The sequence below is a fragment of the Anabas testudineus genome, chromosome 10 (assembly GCF_900324465.2).
Source record: "Anabas testudineus chromosome 10, fAnaTes1.2, whole genome shotgun sequence".
Lineage (NCBI taxonomy): Eukaryota > Metazoa > Chordata > Actinopteri > Anabantiformes > Anabantidae > Anabas > Anabas testudineus.
In genome coordinates, this window is record NC_046619.1 from 13,775,356 (window position 1) to 13,797,679 (window position 22,324).

Consider the following 22,324-nt stretch of genomic DNA (forward strand, 5'->3'; position numbering starts at 1 on the left):
TCCATTCGGAACAACTTACATGAGCTCAACCTGCAAATAACTCGCCAAACAACAGGTGGAAGACCTGCATTGACCACTGAGTTTCTACAACACTAAGCGCACCCTCTGACCTCTGTCTGGTTTCACTCTTTACATGCAGCTGGCCACCTCTGGATTGATTCAATTTTTAACCAGGATTCACTGAACTCTATTGTCCTCTGTCCTGAAGAGGTCTCAGCAGCAGTCTCTTTTTCTTCTGTCTTTATTGCTACACAGTAGTGAGCCATGGTGCTGCTGAAGATGAAGTTCACCCAGCAGAAGCGGGTGCGTCTGGCTCAGGGCCTGTGGCTGTTGTCCTGGCTGGCAGTGATGTGTGGGGCCTTCATCTTTTGTCTCGGGGTTTATCTTAAGACAGAGCTGCTCCGCAGGGCAGAGGTAGAAAGAGAGAAAAATACTCACATAAACACACATTAGTGCAATGTAATTTTAAAGACTAGAAAGACCAAGTGGGGCTGAAGTCTGAAACCATCATAATAAGTTCAGCTGAGTTCTGCCAAAGTAAAAAAGCAAATACTTATTTATATGCACAGACTTCTGCTTTTGCTTGCAGTTGTTCACTTAGTCTGTCAAGCTGTTGCTTATCTTTTATTTAAAGATAGCAAATACAAATGCAGCACACAAAATACAAATGCAAATATACACACAGTGACAAACACATTCATGCATGTTAAGTATTGTACGGCGCAGTTTGTTTAAAAGCTTCTTAGAAAAATCAACACTTTACCTCCCTTAGTTCATTAGGGTTCAGTGTGTGTTGAATGTAGGTGATGTGATTAGCAGGTGAAGGTTATGACCTCTCCAAGATTGGTGCATCTGTTGAGGCCAACGAGTCATTAGTCTTAATAGATCACTGATTGATTTGGAAAGATTGGAGGCGTTGATATCCAGTGGGCTGCACGGGAAAGCTGCAGGTCATGAATGCTCTCAGATACTTATTGATCTCTAGCAAGATAATTAGATTTCTAATGTCTTGGAATTGAGCTGGTGTAGAAATGGCTTAGATGAGTGAACAGAAAATACTGTGACCAACAAATCAGAAAGTTGTATAAATGATCTTTAGTTTTAGTACTTTAGTTTCTGTATAACTCATTGTTTCAAGGCGCTGTAATTTCTCCTTCTTTCAGAGTATCCAGCAACAGAGATAATTTGTCCTTTAGTCAAGTTATTAAACCACATGTGACTTCACAGATGTTACAGGGCGAGGATATTATGAGGTAGCAGCTGCAAAGAGCTGAGGTTTTAAAAGCTCGGATATTTAGAGCAAAACAATGGAGCAAAGGTGATTTTACAGCTGACAGACTTTTGAAAAGCCAGCCATTAATAAACTCAGCTCACAAGTGACTTTTTTGTAACCAGGGCAATGAATTAAATCCGTCATCATATCGCCATAGTACCCAATGCATTCAGCATATCAGCAGCTAATTGAATCTCTTGGCTGCCAAGGTCATTTCTACAATAGATAACACTAACTGACTGCAGGAATACTGCCTGTTACAGTGGGCAGAGCAAATGAAGTTGGCTGCTGCTCTTGTGGCTTCTATTGTCTTTGATTGTAACTTTCTTTCTTGAGGTGATGGACAACACAGAGATCCACGTGGTTCCCAACATCCTGATGATGGTGGGCCTGGCCTCCATCGGCACCAACTGGGTTGCCAGTCGTGTGTGTCAGGACTCCTTGGATGCAAGCCGCTTCCCCCGTTGGAAGGTCCTCCTGCTGGCCTGGTTCGTTGTAGTTGCACTGCTCTGCTGCCTGCTCATCGCTGTTGTGGTGCTCAGCTATGCTCTGCAGGGACGTCTGGAGGAGTCCCTGAAGGTGGGGTCATTGGTCTGGATAATGGTTAGGGTGACATGTATTTTGTATGGGTAGAGTATGTGTCAATAAGGCAATGTGGTGAAGAGACATCCTATATAAGGATGGTCTTTAAGTAAAAAGCAAACGATTCATTCCCTTATAACTTGAAAAACAATTCACTGTTTTTCTTTCTGTCTTCTTTAAACAACCTTTTTCAAATGTATTTCTGAAAACGTAACCAGCGATATAGTAAGATATTGGGGTTGTCACACTTTGAATTTGCAAACCAAGCATCATTTAAAATAAAAACATTTCACATCAGACTTAACTTTTATCATAGGTTGAAAAATATAATAGAAAATAGTTCAATTTCACAAACATCATATAAAACACCCCACTTCCTTCTATTTCCCTTTTCTCTCTGTGCTGCCAGGTGGGCCTGAGGAATGGTATTCGATTCTACAAGGACACAGATGTGCCCGGCCGCTGTTTCCAGAAAGAAACCATTGATCGTTTACAGATGGAATTTCGCTGTTGCGGAAACAACAACTTCAAGGACTGGTTTGAGGTTCAGTGGGTCAGCAACAGATACTTGGACTTTACCTCCAAGGATGTCAAGGAGTGAGTGAATCGTTTTACAGGGATTAAGACTTTTTCAGATGCAGGGAGGTTGAGATGATAAACTAAAGAGCAGAAACCATATTGATGAGGTGTATACAGGAAAAACAACAAAGGGAAATAGCGGATGAGTGACAGATAAGTGGACTTCACATCCACAAAGGTCAAAAAATATGTTATTGATGAAGGATGGAGAGACGCCAGGAGAAAAATGATGTTAGGATAGAGGAAGAGTGTATTAAAAATAGATCCGGCCTTTACTGTGGAAAAGAATGACAGAAATTGATGTAAAGGTTGGCCATGAAAGAAGCAGAAAAAGGCTGGCCAAAGGTAAAATAGGTGAATAGGAGTGAGTTAACTGAAAGGTTATGACATGATGACACATGTATAGAGGCACAACTCATTACTCACTGATGGGACGTTTGAACCAAGCTAAAATTCAGGTTGTTTATCATGTTTGAATTGAATATTTTCTGTGCCTTCCAAAAGATGCATCTCCTGTTTTCTGTGTTTTCATCTTACTCTTACTTACTTACTTACTTTTCTCTCTCTTTCTTCTCTTTCCAGTCGCATCCGGAGCAATATAGATGGCCGTTACCTGTTGGATTCTGTTCCTTTCAGCTGCTGTAACCCGTCCTCCCCTCGGCCCTGCCTGCAGAACCAGCTGACAGATAACAGGGCCCACCACAACTACGAGTTCCAATCAGAGGAACTTAATCTGTACAGCCGTGGCTGCAGGCAGGCTCTGATTGACTACTACATGGGTTTGATGAATTCAACTGGTCCCGGTGTGCTGTCCGTCATCTTAATACAGGTGTGTTACTTACACAAAACTCTTTAAAAAAAAAGTATGTGCAACATTTATTCCACACACAAAACTGATTTTGTGTTTGTTTGTTTTTGTTTTGATTTTGCAACACACGCACACACACCCATACACAAAACAGAATTTTAAATAATGGTTGTCTACTGACAGCTAGGACAACAAACAAAAAGAAAACCTCACTGACACGCATTGATTTCTATCTTGTAATCAAAATGCACTTCCACAATGCTGCCAAATAACAGTATCGAAGCCTTTTTACTTCAAGTAACAAACAAGACCTCAGGCAGGAGCACATACACTTTCTTAACAAATCATCACTACACCCTGCCTACAGCAAATCAATCTACATTTTAATGCAGAGTTTACTGCTAAAGGGAACTGAGCTTGTTTTATGTAAGGGCCAATGAAATTTGAGACTGAGGAAGGTAGGGGGACCTTTAGATAATCCACAGAATTATCAATATTTTATGTGGACCCTCACTTTGACTGGGAAAAAAAAAATCTTTAAGATGGTTTGTACCCTAACCTTTAGCTCAACATTTTACATTTAACCTTTTTTAAGTTTGATCTTTTTCAAACAATTGGTCTGCAAGGCAAGGATGAAATGAAATATCAATAACATTTATTTACTAAAAAGTAGAAACAAACAAACACACATAAACATAACAAAACAACAATAATAGCATAATTATCCACAGTGCTTTTGCAATTGGTATGAACATATATTGGTTGAGTAGAAACAGAACAGAACAGAAATAATGGACACAATGAATATATTTGGTTAGGCATCACTTCTTGTAATGAGGTGATAATCACTGACTTTCATGCAGTTTATGCAGCATCGTTTCTTCTTCAGATATCAGTGCTTCTGAGCATGCGGTTCCTGCAGACGGCCGTGGAGGGAGCCATGGCATTGGAGAACCCAGAAGGTGACAGTGAGGGTTATCTCCTGGAGAAAGGCTTGAAAGAAACCTTTGAGGACGTCAGAGCCAACGCCCTCAACATGCTAAAATTTGGACAGGTCGACCCCGCAGATGCAGAACAGTCTCCTGAAGCTGAAGGTGCAGAGAAAGCTGCTGATGACACCACGGAGAAGGCTGCTTCTCCTACTCCTGCCAGCTAGAAAGAGAAGTTATTTAAACATGAGCTGAGGAGGAAGGGGTGTGGGGGGGGGGGGGGGGGGTGTGCGAGTTGGTTGGTGGCGGGTAGAACACCTGTTGGGTTTTGACATGTTAGGCTTGATTTACGCTCCATCAATGCAGCAGCCACAGGTCCCTCGCACACGGCCAAAACAAGGCGAAACATAGGGAATCTTATCAGGCTCTGCACAGACACCAGAACAAACATCTCCTCTGTGCAGGACTTCATGAACGTGTATTCATCAGAAAGTTTGTGTAGTAGTTTTTGTTGTATTTAGAGGAGAGCACATTCAGTTAAAACAAGTGTAGTGTACAAACACATGCAATATGTTGCAAAGTCACAATCACATGATGCTATGGTTCATCCCACGTGCACTGTATTATTCACCTCACAGCTGTAGACTTTGTACTGAAATGCAAAGAAATGCGTAGGAACCTTTCAAAATGGCAACGCACATGAATTATATATTAAAGGTAGATGTTTTTAACTGCTTTGTAGTGTCGGTTTCCTTTTGTACACGTAGCACAATAGAGGAGTGCATAAACTAACTGTGGGTTATCTGAGTTCAGCAAGGAGAGTTGGATTAAGAGTGTGTGTTTGTGCGTACGTGTGTGTGTGTGTGTGTGAGTGTAGCGCCCTATATGAAGCTGTCATCTTGTCTATTCTGGCAGCTCTGAAACAATCTGATAATCCTGGTGTAGTTAATCCCAGAACTGCCACACAAGCAGTATCATGCACACACCGACACACGCAGGAACACTCTTTCGCTACGGGTATATCCAATATGTGCTCATTGTTCTTAAATAAAACTCTGTACCAGAATAAGGTCAATGAATGTTTCCTTTTATTTATACATTCATATAAATATGCGTTTACTGCTGTTTGAAGTTTGGAAGTTAGGCCTACAGTGTATAGCAACACAATAATTAATATTAGGCTAAAGTGACATGATAAGAGAAAAGTGAGTGATAGTTAGTTTTGGTCATATAATTATAAAATGCAATCTGAGTGTACAAATAAAATAAAAATAACACATAAGCAAGACTGCAGCAGTTATTCACCTATTAAAATAAAGATAAAAACAATACTAGTTAGTTTTTATGATTATACTACATTATTAATAATTCTGCAGACTGTGTGGGCGTTCAGGGTTCAAGGTGTTGGTATGACAATAATAAGAAATATTGTGCTGCTGATGGGAAGATCACTTCTAAATATAGTGCTCAGGAAGTGCATTACCTAAATAAAAGTAGGGCTGCTTGGTTACACACTTTGTTACGGAAACAATGATGTCAGGCATGATTGCAAAATAGACATATAGGAAGTTTCATACAACCACCAGAGGTCACCGCAGCACAGGGCTTGAATTGGACTGTTTCCTGAGCACTATGGAGAAGAAACACATGAACTATTGTCAGAGAACAACAGTGTGTCATTTCCACACGACAACCAGTTAAATTAAAAATATTTGACACCAGGCTCCTTGTGGTGTTTATTGGTAAAAGAATCCATTTGGTTTTAACAGCTGTTTAAAATAAGCTTGTGCAACACAGGAAACTTTGCATATTACTCTGTATTTTGCCTATTTCATGTCGTAAGCAGCAAATGTGGCCCGAATTTCCAGCGTCCACATGAAGACAGTCTGTCTCTTTACGCACCACCGTGCGCATTTTGTCTTTTTTTGGACATCTTCGCTCATATAGTGTTTGGAAAGCCGTATAGGGTGGAGGGTGTGTAAAGATGTCGGCTGAAAAAAAAAAAAAAAAAAACGAGAAACGCAACGTGTGCCTTTTGAAAATTCCGGTGTGGTTTTGCAATGAAACTAACTGACACACAGTCAGAGAGAGGAAGAGACAGCGAGGTGGAGGGAGGGGAAGGGCCGCACAAATGTCAAACTACTCCACTTGACGCAAGATGGATTCTCTCTCTTTGATTCATTACATAAATACCGTTGATAATACTTTTAATTAGCTGTCATCTGTAGTGTTTCACAGCTCTCCCAACACAACAATGGACTCTAACATTATGGAGATAATAGAGGAATTCATGGAAAGTGCGTTGGTGCAATGGGTACGTCATTTATCATTTATCACTTACAGTTAGAGGAAAGGTCATCATTTCTGGAGGCACAGAGAGGAGAATAAATCCGAAAATTGTACAAGGAGTGTGTAGAAATCCGCACTGGCTGGTGACTAGTTCTGCAGTAAATCCTACATTATTCCTAGTCACAAGTAGTTATAGATAGTTATAGACATTATATCTTTTAAAACAGCTCTTTTCAGCTGCATTCCCCCAAATAAATGTGAAAGTAGGAGTTGAATAAACAGCAAAATAGCCTGAATACTGTCATTTTTCTATTGTGTGTAGAAAAACAACACTACTTCTCCTTTTGGCCGCTTCCCTTGCCTCTTAATGACCAGGCTTTTTTTTCTCTTAGCCATGACACTTCCGTGTCCTTGGGGCAGTTTCTGATTTGAAAATAATATAAACTTATCTACTGTGTTTTCAAGAAAATATGTAGTCTCACTAGGCTTTGTTGTGTGTGTAACAGGCTGCATTTCCAGCTGGGTTTTTCACATGGGAAACCAACCAGCCCAAGGGGATTTTTTCCCTTCTGGTCAATGAACAGTATTTCTGATATAATGTGATACTGTTGAGTTATTTTGTTGTCGCCCTCACCCATAGAGAAGGTCTGACTTCTAGTTCAGTATTTGCTCAAGGGGACTTCAGCAGTTCTTCACTCACCCGAGATCCTTCGCTGTCTCGTGTGTTGAAAGACATCCACATCCACAGGACTGCCGCCCTGTTGCACGGGGTCTGGTTCTGCCTCTGCCTCTGCCTCACATTATCAGCTGAACCATCACGAGCTTGTTACTTTGTTTACCGACAGTGCAGTTTTTAGAAGGTGCAGGTGGGAATAAACCTCATTATATTGCAGTTTGCATTGGCACAGCTCTTCTTAGTGTAGAGAGAGAGAGAGAGAGAGACCTTGGCTGAGGTCCTGCTTGGCTGCCTGTCACTGTGAAGTGCTTCCCAGTGTGAGAGCACAGATCCCACCTGTCCAGACAGGTGCACCAACTCAAGTGGCTTCCTGTGTGAAAATGTTCGCACCTCTCCACCTCCCGTCTTGTCTCTCTCTTTCTCTGTGCCTATTTTCTGCTCCTGTCTCCCTTGTCATTGTCCACCTCCTGGTGCATGCTCTCCACACATACAACATAATCCCTGCCTGTTTCTCACAGGTTCAGCTGTTTGAGAAGATGGTGGACAGGGACGATGGCATCTCTCTCTACAACCAGTACATGGAAGTAAATTCAATCTCCCAGAGTACCCGGGATCGCTACCTGAGGCTGACCAATGGGATTTTTCTCAATGAGGTCATGAGAGTCATGTAAGAGGTTTTCTTACTTTCATTGACTTGCAGCTTTGCACTGACTGCAACAAACACGACAAACAAACAAGTCAACAAAAACTAATTTGATGAACGTTTCCAGTTAATCAGTAATGTTAGCACAGCGTTTAAATTAAAATTGGAAATACAATAAGAGTGCTCATTTGGTGCCATCATGGAAAAATTTACATAAGAAAACTGAAAAAAATAACCAGCATAACCTTGCCTGTAGTTTGAAAAATTGGCCATGGCTTTTATTAATAAATGAAAATGTGGAAATGGGCCTGTAAACCATTTCTGAATTAATCCACAAGAAAATGTTTTTGTGTGGAAACCATTAAAAGCATAAAAAAAAGAAAGCCTAATAAATAATAAGTATGCATTATGTGTAGTGGCATAGCTCAAAAGATGACAAATACACGTCCTAAAAATGAATTGCTGTGGTGACACCCTGACAGTAGGACCACGTCTGTTTCATGACCATTTTTCTGCAAAATAAATCACATCTCCTTGTGTTTATTACTAATTAGCATGTTAACACACCAATTTAAGATGGTGAACATTACAGTTTCTCACCATCAGGTAACACTGTCATTGTTACTATGTTCCCATGCTAGTGTGCTTCTAACTTCAGCCTCACAGATCCACCCTCAGGGCTGTAGTCTCTTAGTGTGTTTCTATTCGTGCATAAAATTCGATGTAACATTTATCACATGCCCTTTTGTAACCTCACTTTGTTCTGCAGCCTGTCTGAAAGGATGGTATAAATGTATAACCCATTCATATTTGCCACAAATTTCCGGTGAATCATGAAATGAGGTTCTGAATATGTGCCACCCAGTTAGGCATCTCTGCTGAATTCCTTATCTCCATGAGCAAATTTTAGCAGGATAAAACCTTTTCTCTCTCATCTGGCAAGACAAGATCTTAGTCAGTATTTGCAGAACAGCTGATTAATTTGGTTTGACCTCAGCCACGTCATTTTAACAAATGATTGCATGTGGATTCTCACTGCCTGCTTCTCAGGCTCATTAAAATTGCATTCACTCTCTGCTTAAATGCACGGTTACATAAGAATTTATCATCCGGATAGACGTGATACTGGGCTGTTTGATCAAACTGCAGTAAATACACCGCTGTCTTTTCTGTGTTCGCCCCAGAGACCCAAACCCCAAGGTGGAGCAGCTGTACAACAGCGAGAGAGATGACCACATGCTGAGAGTCCAGAACTTTTCTATTTTAAATCGACACCTCAGAGCCTTCTACCAGGTAGGGGAGAGACACCGGGCGCAGGAGTTAGATCTGATCATCAGGAGGGAAATCAGGAGTGATGGTCTCAGGGTTAGCGGGATGTGCACAGGTTTATTTTATAGTTTTAAACATCTTCATTATCTATCATTCATCAAATGGATGATTCTCTGAATTTGTAACTCTCTTTTATCTCTGTTTATCTCTCTGCCCCTTTAAAACAAGATTTTATGACTGATTAACAAGTATTCTTTTCTTAACACAGCCTGCATTCTGCATCTGAAACCTCAGCTACTAGAGATGACTCGTTTTGTGTGCATAGCCATTTCAAAGTAAATGCATATTAAGTAAACCCTGCATCTCATTGGCTCAGTGACAGCTCTCAAAAAGACTTTCTGTTGTCAGTGAGCCTTCACAACAAGCTAGCCAAATATAGATTCATTTGCAGTTGTCAGTTTGCCACAACGACATGTGACCTTAAAGCTAGACTTCATTAGATTTACAGTACAACTGATTAGTGATTGTAATGACAGACATGTAGAGGATTATGACTCAGCTTTGCAGTTATTCCTCTCCTTTTAGTGTCTTACAATTCATTGGTTTGAGTTCATACCTGCACTGCCTTGTTTTGCTATTTCCAGCCATTGTCTGCAGCTGTTTTTGTGAAAAAACTTCTCTTCTAAATCCACTATACACTATCTGATCCGTTCCAAACAGCTGGTCAGAACAATTGAGCTGCTAAAGAGAAATGAATTTTGGTTCAGAGTCGGTGGAAACAAAAACAGAGATAAAGGAAGATTGTACTTAAATTCACCAGGTAGACAAACATATGAGAAAATGCTCATATTGCTTTTTGTTTACATTGATACTTTTTTAAAAACCATTACTGGTGTGTTGACCAAAAAGGACATCACTTGTACTTCTAAAAATCACACTAATACTTTAAACCTGAAGAAATATTTTGACATTTTAGTTAATTTGTTTATTAAATCTTTTGCCAGCAGTTTAACAAGACAGTCTATACTGCTTTAAGGTCAATCTGTGCGGGCAAGAAATAGCCACAACTTGACATTTTTGCACTTCAGCTTAAAAAAAACATCACATGCTTTAAATGTGTTAATAGGTGGATGATGTGTTTTGACCTTTGGACAGAGCCAAATGCTTTATGCTAAGCTAAATAACATCTGGCTTTAGCTTGTATTTATTTCTTAGGCCTATATCCCAGTGCGACTCTCAGTAAGAAAGAGAATATGTGCTTTTTCCAAAATGTTTTCTTTGAGTCGTTTTTGTGTTAGTATTGTCTCAGTACAGCCTCCACAAAGCTTAATTGGATATCTTGATGCCTTGTCAACCTCTGGCAATAAAATCTCAGCAGTAAGGCAAGTTGTTACACAGAAAGGTAATACTGAGGCAAACCTGTGACACAGACTACACAGACATTTGGAAATGTTGTTACTCTGGTTTAAGCTCCATCTAAAAGTGTCTTCAGCAGCCTTGTTCCCTTTCTTTAGCATTTTCTTTCTTTTATGGACTGAATTGACTCATTAAAAAGAGAAAAAAGTGCTGCTTAAATCTCCTTCTAAAGCATAACTCAGGGCCATACCAAATGGCGAGGGAGAGGAGGTGATGGAGGGGGGCTGGAGAAGCAGTTGTCTAGCTGTAAGGTAGTGAAAACAGAGGACAAGATGAAACTCAACTATCAGTCTCAACACACAAATATTTTGCCTCCAGGATGTTGTAGAAAGTTTGAAGTGTATGCAGGGGATGACGGAGCATTTGTTTGAAAGAGAAGATGAAACAGAAAATTTCCATCCTCGGTACACGTGTCTCTGCTTATTATCAGGCAAATGGGGTGAGACAAAGTGGAGGAGTAAGCTGTGGTTCGAGGTTGGAGGAGGGAAGGAGAATAAAAATCTGTCATACGGCTCTCAGTATAATGTATTTCATAATGTTTACTATACGTCCCTGTGGCATTTGAGGAAATGACACAGTTCTTCCCCCAGAGGATGATTCACAGGCCTTGTTCTCAGCAGAGAAAGCCTCCACGAGTGTCAGTCAGGTGGACTGAACACACACCGCTTGACTTGTCACGCAACGTAAGAACACGAGTCGACACGATTTCACTTCCTGCTTTAGAGTGAATCAACCAATGTCCTGTGAAAACTCAGAGTGGCTCTGGTCGTAATCGGGAAACTCACATTAGTCAGTGTTACACTCAGATTTCACCAGGTGAGCTCAGAATAGGCTCCATTGTCGCTGTAGATGGTTAATTCCACATTAGTCACAGTTTTACTTCACGCTCTCTGTATTTGATGCTGGTTCTGTGTGTGTGTGTGTGTTTATGTTTGTGTGTGACCACAGCAACAGTTCAGCCTGGTGAGGCTTAATTTTCTCTGCAGTGACGACTGTGATGGATGATACAAACTTAGAACCTCTACAGTTTAGACTCGTTTATACTGAGTTGTCTAAAGCACAGCATGGCTGTTATCTTTGTACTTTCCTCTTTATTCTTTTGTATTCAAGTTGCATTTGGTTCTATTGTTGTTGTTGTGGTTTTGGTCGTTCTATTCTATTCTATTCTATTCTATTCTATTCTACATTGTTCATATTAATTACATTTTTTATTTATTCAGTTGTTCTGTTTGTTCCACGCTACTCTTCTCTATTCGGTTCCATTCTGTTCTGTATTCTACTGTTTGTTTTGTTCTATTCTATTCTTTTCCATTTTATATAAGTGCCTTTACCGCCTCTGTATTTCAGCCTCCCGTTAATGGGATTTTAAATGTTAATTTCTCTTGCCTGCTAATTTAGTGACCCTCTGTATTCAAAGATCTCTCCCTTCAGTAAATCACGACATTTTAAGACGAATAAGTGTTGCTCGAATTAACATAAAAAACTACAGATCAAATCTGCTTTGCACATGTCCATAAAGGCAGAAAAAAAATTAGGCGTCGAACAGAAGCACTGAGTAAAGAGAAAACCAGCTCCAATCCAGACAACATAAAGTGGAATTATTGATAGAAAGATGGAATTTTGGAAAAGATAATGTTGCAGATGGATTTTAATTCTATTCACCACTGCTGCCAGTAGCTTGATGAAATATTTGTGAGTACTGTAGACAACAGTAGATGATTTTCAGGGACAGACTGACTAATGGACAATGGCTAATTTGTGATTCTTATGATTAAAAGCTGTACATCCTCTAGAATTTAACCTTGAGAGAAACTGGATATTATATTATTGCTCAGAGGATTGCACCATATGTTCCCCGTATGGTTAAGAAGGGTATATTATTGTACATTGATGTATAAAATATAATGCAGGAGGGATTTGAACGGATACAACACAGAGTGTATCTTGGCTGTATAATGCTGAAGAGGGAATTGTTCATGAGAAGACATTAGTATGCCAACAGCAACAAGCAGCTCCTATGTAATTTCCAGTCTGGCTGATCTCCTGCAAAGTCTCTTTGGCATCATGAACCATGAGCTGCATGATGACCAGCACAGAGCTGCAGTGGAAGGATCCTACATGCCCTGAAGAAGTTAAACACATCAGGATGGCTGCACATGCCTTAGTGCCAAACTCACACACAGTGGAGTTTGTGAAGGGAGCGCCTTCCCCCTGGTACCCGCCTCTCTCACTGTACAGTTTATAAATTACAGTAAGCAGCAGAGAGAGCTGTAATTGTGACTTGCTTCTATGCTCTGGTGATGGATCACAAGATGATGCGAACAGGCTTTCAGAGCAGTTGGGACAGCAGCTAGCCAGTGTCAGCGTGTGGCTTTATGACAGAAACATTTTTAATTAACAGGCAAGTTGTTGTGGTGTTTTCAGAGTTTAAGACCAATTAAATAAAGTAGTAAAGTAACAGACTGAGGACCAGCTACACTGGTATTGCACCAGATGGCAATGTCAGAGTAAGGTGCATGTGGTCCACATGACAAATACTTATTTTTCTTATAAGGAAATCCAGGAATTAGGTTTAGACCCACAAAGAAACTCACCAAACAAACTCAGTATGCTGTTAATGTGGTTTCTGCTGAACCTGAATCATCATATTTACTCTTTAACACTTAATAAATGTGTTGAAGCGCAAGACTGTGCTAAAAACATCTATCCGCTTTGCGAGCCTTAAAAGATAGGCTAGAGTTAACCCATGAGGGTTTGGTATTTTTAGTTTTTAACATTAAACATTTTCTGTTGTAGTTAAAAAATAAAAACTTTCTAGATTATTTTCCTTTTATGCTGAGAATCACAAACCGTCAGATGGGGAATACAAATGTTTGTCTTGGCTCAAAGTAAAAGACAAGTTGTCACTTAGTTATACTACCAAGTCATTGGGAATCATTTAGTTTAGTTTTAGTTCAAATAACAACAGTTACCATAAGGAGCCAGCAGAGTTAAACTGATATTATCATAAACCATAAATAAGTGCAGAAATAGTTTGGAGCATTTTGTGTGAACACAAAATCCAGGATACAGCGATAACAAAACATATATTTAAAAATCTCTCCTAAAGCACATACAGTCTTCCGTCTCATCTCATTGTTTGATGAAAAAAAAAGTGCAAGGTTATAATAAACTCCCAGGTATCACATAATTTGCACTTACGTGTTGAACTGCTGTAATAACTGTTAAATTTGGTTTATTTATAGATGCCCTTTGGTGACCCATGAGGTGATTCTCTCCTGTTCAGCTGTAGAGACTGCTATTGAAGCAATTTGTTGTTAGTTCATTTATTTTACCTTTATCTTTGTAAAGATGTAGGTGGACGAACCTCCAGATCCATAAAAGAGTGAAATTTCATCATCCTCTCAGCTGACATTTTGACTTCTCATAGGAAGAAAAGCACTTGTGTAACTAAGAACAATTTGTTCAAGTAAGAGCCGTAACGGTGAACCAGAACGCACAACTGCTGGACCATGAAAATAAAGCAGCTAAATGGATTTCAAGCCATCTGACAGTGTCAGTGTAGCTACTGTATGACAGGAAATTAAGGACAAGAGACAAGAATAAGACTGGAGCCGCAGCAGTCTTTTAAGAAATGTTTCAGCAGAGGATCGGTTTATTTAGGGTTTTTAAACTAATGTGGCTGAACTTAACATTTTACACTTTGTTTGGCTACTGCAGTTTGAAATGTTCCACACCTTCATTACCTTTTCTGTGCTGCATTTTCTTGTCGTGTCCATGTCCACTGCAACAAGCTAAAATCAGCCAGTAATGATGGCCAAAGCTCTAGTACTGTTTGTAGCTTGTTGACGATACTTGTGAGAGCGGCGACTTTGTGCCGTGTTTGCTTTACCCACATTACCCATTTCCTACAAGCACAAAGGCAACACAACAAACATTTCCTGGATTTGGTTATAGAACTGTTATCCATTCATGTGATGTTCTTACTTTTAAAGACTGCAGCTACTACTGAACTGAATCTCACCTAAACCTCCTTGACCTGAAAAAACTAAAGAAAAGTTATCAGATATCAGCTCTTTGTTTCCGCCACAAACTGCTGCAGACCTGTGGAAAGTTTTTGCTCTTTCTGTTTTAAATTTTCTCTTCACATGTATTTATTTCGTCAGGAAGACCTGCAGCAGTTGATACTGATGCCGCTCCCTAACGTTGCCATTCTGGGGCAGGACCCCCTAACAGGTACGAGATAACAACATGATCCTATCAACGCCACGTCTCTCAGCGGCAAGAAAGTAATTATACTTTATATACGAGTCCATATCTCTGCAATCTGTGGAACACATTAAGGTGATAATGATAGGGAGGATGGTGGTGGGGGGTGGAGATGATGATGATAATGATGATGGTGACAGTTATTTCTTTGTGTCCTCAGAGGCAGGCGTAGAAGAGCTCAGGCGACTGCTGCTGCTTTTACTAGGATGCGCTGTGCAGGTGATCATACATGACCATCACATTTCTCAATGACACATTTTTACTGATCCCTGTAGATCAAGGCTTAAAATTAACGATGACCCGTTGCCCCGGGAACAATACAAGTAGCATGTAGGACACAAGGATACAACATCTAGTATAATAAATAAAAGTGCTTCGATAAATAATTGATTCGATTTATTAGTCCTGGGATATTCTTTTTAGGTTTTTGAGGAAGACAGGTCCTGTTTAAATTAATTTAAATGAGCACATAGTCACACACCTGTCAGCTGTTCAGCAGTGAGCACCAACCACTTCACGCACACAAGAGAGGCACACAGCAGGCAAACAACTGAAAGCAAGGCTACTCCCAGAAGACAGCAGCAATAATGAAAATATCAAAGATGGGAAGTAATGGCATATTCCGCCTAGCCACATTCATCATCCACTGGTGAGGATTCACCAGGAAATAAATTAGAAACAGAGAAATTAGACTATGTTTAAAATGTAGAATGAAAAAGGGACTGTTACTAAAAGTAACATTATAGACAGTTATGTGAAACTTAGGGAGAAATACAATTTTAAAGACTGATGTAAACAACCATTATTTTATGCTAATGTAAAATCTTTATATAACCTTTTATACATTTTAACCATGCTAGTGTTATGGGGTGGTCATCACGTTATGACTGGCTGCAGATGAGCCTTTTTGTCTGGGCACAGATTTCTACTCATCCAACACTTCAGCTAATGTTCAGCCTATTATACATACTGCTCTCATGGTGTGTTTGTTTGTAGAAAAATTAGCTATCGCAGAGTAAATTAAAAAGAGGCTGCTGTAGCTTAGGAGATAGAGAGGTTCATCCATTAACTGTAGACTCAGTGGTTTGATCCCCAGCTAAAAGTGTCGCAGTTCACAGTGTCTGGAAAAAGTACTCACCCTATAATACAATTGTAAATAAATATGAAATACCAGCAGTGAACTCTTCGTGCCTCTGTGTCTACAGTGTGAGAAGAAGGAGACATTCATTCAGCAGATCCAGTCTCTGGACATCGAGACCCAGGCAGCCATTGCCAGCTGTATTCAGCAGGTACGTTTAAAGTGCAGAATTAATCAAATCTAAGAACTCCCAAATATAAAAAAGCAGTCGCAGGCCGACCGACAGCATGAGGGCTTATAGTCCAGGGGAGACTATTCCAGGAGGGTTTCTGTTCCTTAATGTGATTTAGCAAAGAATTTCTTCACTGTCTGCCCTGTAGGCACAGAGAGGGAAACTATTATACCTTCTCCTGGTGCTTCAAGTAAGTGTGAAAATGAGCTACTTGTCATTCTGCTGGCAGCCTTTTAAGGACCTCTGAGTGCCCCTTGCTGCCACCGTAGGATGGATTTTTCACCCCTCATGTCCACTTCTCCACCTCCACCTCCGTCACATCATCCCTTCTCCTTTATCTCCTCTCTGTCACACTCCGTTGTCCTTTCCAATAAGCCATAAATGCCAAATTGTACTCTTTTAAAACACCTCCCATGAATAATTGCCAGCATTACAAAAACAGCATGTTGCATACCAGCATGTCTAAATTACAGTAGCAGCATGTTGCCACCAGCCTTCTCTGTGCCAGGTTCCTCAGCCTTATAAATCATAGAGGTGAGAGGTGCTTTTCCTGTGTGGATGGATTCAACTCCTGCTTGCTGTTCATATGCCTTCAACCTGGGGACATTTCAAAACTGTCTACATGATCATTAGTTTTGCATGCATTAGTCAAGGCTTTTTTTTATGAGGAAAAAGCAAGAAGTAGTTTCTCTCCATTGTACACACATGCATCTCTGCTTGGTATTCACACAGTCTTCGTGCTGTCTGGATCGTTCATCTCCAGATCTGCCATTTTGTGGCAGGATTTCCCAGACGCATGTTGATGTTATCATAGAAAACTGAGAAACTGTCCTTGCTGCAGGTGACTCAAGATCCTCGCATGGTGCTGCCACTTCAGTGGGAAGAGCTGGCGGAGGTGGAAGGTGCAGACCTTCAGTTGGTGTTTAGCTCCATGGCCAAACAGATCCAAAGCCTGCTGGCACAGAGAGACACTCACCTGGAGGTACACTTCTTTAAAAGCACTTATTTGAAGAAAATTATGTTAAATATGAAGCTACAACAAGCAGGTAAACAGCTAGGGTGTCTTTAAACACCTCTACAATTATTTAGCACTCTGCCAAAGAAGTCCAATATATAACACAAAAATCACATTTGTAAAGGTTTTAAATAAAATGACGAACAGGAAGTTATGTGTTAAATGAGCTTCTTAGGAACTGGTAGGCAGTTAAATAAAGTCAGATTGTTTCATCAGTGCTTGTCATATGTTTTCGTCACATATTTTCTCAGCATTTTATTTCTGCTCAGATCTCATTTTCAGTGGTTAGCTATTATCTGACACTCACATTAATTCTGCCTTTTAACTGACAAGCTGTTAGTAAAATGGTGTCTCAATTGAATATGCTGGTGGATAGATTAAGATATAATAATCATGATTACACTGTGGAATTTGGGGTTAACATATGTCAATTATTTATGAAAAATACATAATAATGAATCACAATGTTTTTTCAAATATGGTAAAAGATTGTTATCACTGGCCCGCTTAGATCTGTTACCAGTTTTTGTTAATAAAAGACTTAGTTCAGTATTGAACAATGCATACTGTAAATGTTTTTAACATCCTTGATCACAGTTCAGTTCACAGCAGCATAAAATATAAAATTACTAAAATAAACCCTGTTGAATCACAATCGCAATGTTCATCTTTATGTGTAATCACAAAAAACTCAATATTTAATTGCTACACACAGAAATTTATAGTAAAATAAAATTTGCATTTCATCAAATGGAAACATTTCTGAACTTGAAAATGTCAAACGACTAAAAGTAAATGGAGTATATTTTCATTACTATGCACTATAATGAGCTGATGGTTTAAAATTCAGTATCTAACACTGTATTTGTTAAATTTGTGTTTCCAGTCTTTTCTTAGTCCTTGTAATCCTCACTTTATCTTGAATGTATTCACATCCTCTTTGTCCCCTGCCACTTCTATTGGCCAATCTCTTTCTCCATCTCACTCCCAGAGGATGGCAGAGCTGTGTCGCGAGCGGGAGGCCCATGCTGACTCAACCACAACGCCCCTGGGTGGTCTCAACGAGGAGCCACCCCAAGGTCTGGCGCTCCAGCTGGCGGACAGCAAGGCCAAACTCCGTCGCCTTAAACAGCAACTGTGAGTGCATGAGTGAGTGTGTGAGTGAGGGAAAAGCTCAGGAGAACCTTTAGAGAAGTTGTGATAAAGGTCAACATGAAAAATGTGCAAATGATTTTGTCACAGTTTACATTACACAAAACTGTGAGTTGTTATCATCCATGAGTAAGGAACAAATCAGGTACTCGCTGCTGTAATCCAATTCACACAGTAAATTCACTGTAAACTATTTTGTAAAGGTCACTGCTGGCCAATTATAATTTCTGCATAAACATACAGGATTTCCCGCAAACATAATTTGCTCAGATCTGATTCTTTATCCAAGAAAATATCACAGAATATGATCATATGAAAAACAGCAAATTGAATATTGTGACAATTTGTGTAGTTGCATTTTTGATGCTGATGATTTCCTGTTTTTTAGGGAAGATAAAGGTGATCAGATACTGGACTACAAACAGGAGATACAAACCATGGAGGAACAGCTCAAGAAACTTCAGAAAGAGGTGCAAGCACACGAACACATGATTCAGCCTGAGCTGCCATTACTTTGGACACATGGAGAAAGACACACAAAGCTATACTAATTAGGCAACTGCTATAATTCACTGTATTATGCCTAAAAAGACTCCAGCACAGCCAACAGCACAAAACACAGGTGGAGTTTAATACACAACCAGTTGAGTCCGTTTAGGTTTTGTACTTAGCAATAATTACATTGAAGCCAAGTTCTATTCATAGCCAGACATTTTCTTTCCTCTCCAGTGTTGAATTTAAACACTCATATATCCATATAATCCAAAAGAAAATAGGCCTGTAATTACACAATGTCTAATTTCATTATATTAACTTTACACTAAGATAATATTGAAATATATTGCCATGTTCTATCTATTCCTATGAGGACATTTCATTGTCCTGTGAACACACACACACATATGCACCTTTCCTTCCTGTATCAGCCTTTGTCAACATTTGCTCTACTTCACATCGCTCATCTGTTCACAACCTTTTTTGACCTCATACCCACTGGTCAATGTGTGTGTGTGTCTGCAGAACCGCTCTCTGCAGAGTGAGGTGAGGGGCATGCGTGCACTGCGGGATGAGCTGGACTGCGCCCGAGAGCGAGCTACACGGACCGAGCAGCTTCAGACTGAACTTCAGAGCTGTAAACACAGATTGCGCACCATGGAGCTGACACGCACACAGCTGAAGGTACAAACACACACACAGTGCAAACACACAGTTTACTACACACACTTCTAAATAAATAACATGCAGCACAACTCCACCACAAAATATATTCAAATCGTTGTTGCACATTACATAGATATGTAGATATGTCCCGTACATTGAAAAACTGTGCCTCTATATACATACATATATACAGTTTATCAAGTGAGACTCTAAATATTGCCAGCGATGGTTGCGTCAAGAAGATCTTTCTTTTAAACCTTTCAGTGAGCAGCTATTATTTTTAAAAAAAGTAGCAGCATTTAATCTCAAAAGCCATCTCACGACCATGAGTGTTTCAATCAGGAGTGCGTACGAACAGCTCTGAAGCTCAAAGACAGAGAACAAGATTATATTGAGTGATGCCATCAGGAGTTACAGCCCGGAGCGGCTTCATTGACAAAGAGCAGGAGTGCGGCTCCAGTTATTGGAGCTTTTACACCCAAATGGGATTTATTCTGTGGCAGTATAACTGTTCTGAGGCAGAAAATGTGCTCATATCCTTGTAAAACACCTCACAGTGTCCTCGCTGTCACCTTCTCAGTCTTATTTGATTTATTCTGCCTTCGTGCTGCGTCTCTGTGACATCCCAAATTAGCCGGAAGGATGAATTTCTCCTTATGTTTTGAATTATAATTACTTGTGACAAATTCACAGGGAGGTTTTTGAAAAGAGCTAACACTGAATGTTTAGATGTACAGGTTGTCTTTTTTAAAAAAGAAATTCACCACAGCAGCACAGTTAAAAGACAACTCCCGATTACAACAGTTTAGGTGTTATTGTCATAGTTTTGCCTTTCATGTCTATCTGTAATAACACTGTACTCACTAACTTAATTGCTGAGATCTGGAAGCGCAGTGAAGAGATGTCTCTAAAAGGCTTTAAAAAGAAGTTAGACAATTAGCCAGGTTGTTACTGACATAATGGACTCAATGAATTTCAGTTTGACTTTCAAAATAAATTATCCAGTGCTTTCTGATGGTTGTTTGCTCGTCTGATGGCTCGTGTTTCATTACCTGACAGTCATTGCTTTATCACTGTCAAACCCATGATGTATGTATATATTCAGTTATGAGAACATTTCCCAGTCAGCCTGTGTTTATGTTTGTAAGAGGAAATTATGATCAGGAGTAATGTTTTGGTGGTTGAAGGGAAGAGGAACAGACACCTTTTTTTTAAACTGTTAATAACGTGGCCTCAGTGAAATTCAGACTGTGTTGATAGTGTTGATAACATCGTGCGTGCCAGTGCAGACAAATGTAAAAGATCGATAAGCTTTGAGTGCTGCAGGACACATAAATAAACAACATCAGTCTCTCAGCAAATATTTGGTCTGAATCTCCACCAAAGTGGGATTGATACGGTGACATCTCATCTGTCGCACAGTATATTGATGTTTCCTCTCTCTGTGTGCACGGCGCCACCTTCAGGAGCAGCAGCAGCTGTGTGCAGCGCTGCAGGAGACCAAAGCTCTCCTAGAAGAACAGCTGGTGGACGCACGGGCGCGCTGCTCCTCGCTGAGGGAGCTGGAGAGAGACAATCTCCTGCTGCGTCAGAAAATGATGGGCGTGGAAGCGGTGGGTGGAGCAACAATTTATATTTTAGTATTTGTTGATAGTAAGTTTTTCTTTATCTCCTATATGAATGTGCATATATGTTTTATTTTAAATATTAACTTTATTAAGTGTGACTGATTCACTAAATGTGTTTCTGGTAAGGTGTTGGCTTTGCGAGTGTATTCAAGTCTACAGATACAGTGTCTGTTTGTAGATCAACAGTAGGATTTAGTGAAAAATAATCTGTGTATGTTGTGCCTGTGCCTGTTGAAATATGATGTTCGTCCTGTAACGAGTGTGTGTGTGTGTGTGTGTTTGTAGGAGCGGGACACTGAGAGGCAGCGAGTTGATGAGCTGCTGGAGATGAACATGAGCCTTGAGGCGGACCTGAGGCACAGCAGCAGCAGTGGCAGCGTTCCTGTGCCAGTCGCTGCGGGTCACCACCGCTTCCTCCAATCAGAACTGGACTCCGACGAGGAGCCGAACGAATTGATTGGTCAGAGCCCCTGCCTTTTTTGCACCTTGTCATTTAAGACATTTTAATTAACTGATAAGAAAAAATATGTTGCAGTAATACTGCCCGCAGGTTATCAGTCAACAATAACTGAGTGAATCTCTTCATGTATCCATTTCTCTTTTTCTCCATTTCCTGTTTTGGTTTCTCTCGCTCCTTTTCTTTTTCATCGTTATTCTTTCTTATGCTTTATTTTTTTGTTTCTGACTCCCTCTGTCTCAGATCAGAAGCCACTAAGCGTGGAGGTGGGTGAGGCGTCAACACTGAGGCTGCTGGGAGCAGAGCAGGAGAACGCAGAGCTAAGGAGACGACTGGAGGAGCTGCAGGCCCAACAGGAGGTCAGGGTGCAAGAGTGGCTGTGAGATGACTCACAGATTAATCTATAATTATGTAACAAGATAATAAATATATAACAGTTGACAGAGGTTGAGAGTCAAAGTGGATCATAAACTTAAGACAACTGGTATATAAATAACGAAAAAATCTGTGGATCACTGATGGTAGTAATAGAGGAGAGAGATGATAGAGCTCAGATATAATAATAAAGTTTCTACATGCCTTTTTGTACCTTATGATTGGTAATGATCATCATGTATTGAATGGAGGAATCATTACAGTCAAGAATATTTAATAAAGGTACAAGTAGACCTGGCATCTCTCTGGAGTCTGAATTTGAGTCTAAACCATCCATCTCCTCTCACTGCAGGCTGATTCTCCAGATGCAAGGGATGAGTTGGCTTGCCTGGAGATGGAGCATCAGAACACACTCAGGGAGGTGAGCAATGAAGGAACTGAAGATAGATAGCTACAGACATTAATCCCAACACTTGACTGGAGTGTAGAAAGG

At 40.1% G+C, this 22,324-nt stretch overlaps 2 protein-coding genes across 2 annotated transcripts in view; both read left to right on the forward strand.

Moving 5' to 3' along the window:
* Positions 1 to 264: 264 nt before the first annotated feature.
* Positions 265 to 4,398, forward strand: rom1b (retinal outer segment membrane protein 1b). The gene is made up of 5 exons (XM_026358141.1): positions 265 to 414; positions 1,610 to 1,852; positions 2,265 to 2,452; positions 3,017 to 3,263; positions 4,132 to 4,398. The coding sequence occupies exons 1-5, from the start codon at positions 265 to 267 to the stop codon at positions 4,396 to 4,398; spliced, it is 1,095 nt and encodes a 364-aa protein (XP_026213926.1).
* A 1,856-nt stretch (positions 4,399 to 6,254) lies between these two features.
* Positions 6,255 to 22,324, forward strand: part of ccdc88b (coiled-coil domain containing 88B) — a 35,579-nt gene continuing 19,509 nt past the window's right edge. Inside the window, exons 1-14 of the mRNA XM_026357334.1 lie at positions 6,255 to 6,485; positions 7,655 to 7,803; positions 8,964 to 9,072; positions 14,631 to 14,700; positions 14,894 to 14,952; positions 15,939 to 16,022; positions 16,885 to 17,025; positions 18,050 to 18,195; positions 18,599 to 18,680; positions 19,231 to 19,389; positions 20,838 to 20,984; positions 21,285 to 21,459; positions 21,700 to 21,815; positions 22,184 to 22,252. Coding sequence (XP_026213119.1) covers positions 6,426 to 6,485; positions 7,655 to 7,803; positions 8,964 to 9,072; positions 14,631 to 14,700; positions 14,894 to 14,952; positions 15,939 to 16,022; positions 16,885 to 17,025; positions 18,050 to 18,195; positions 18,599 to 18,680; positions 19,231 to 19,389; positions 20,838 to 20,984; positions 21,285 to 21,459; positions 21,700 to 21,815; positions 22,184 to 22,252 — 1,566 coding nt within the window. The 5' untranslated portion in view covers positions 6,255 to 6,425. The remainder of the gene's footprint in view (positions 6,486 to 7,654; positions 7,804 to 8,963; positions 9,073 to 14,630; positions 14,701 to 14,893; positions 14,953 to 15,938; positions 16,023 to 16,884; positions 17,026 to 18,049; positions 18,196 to 18,598; positions 18,681 to 19,230; positions 19,390 to 20,837; positions 20,985 to 21,284; positions 21,460 to 21,699; positions 21,816 to 22,183; positions 22,253 to 22,324) is intronic.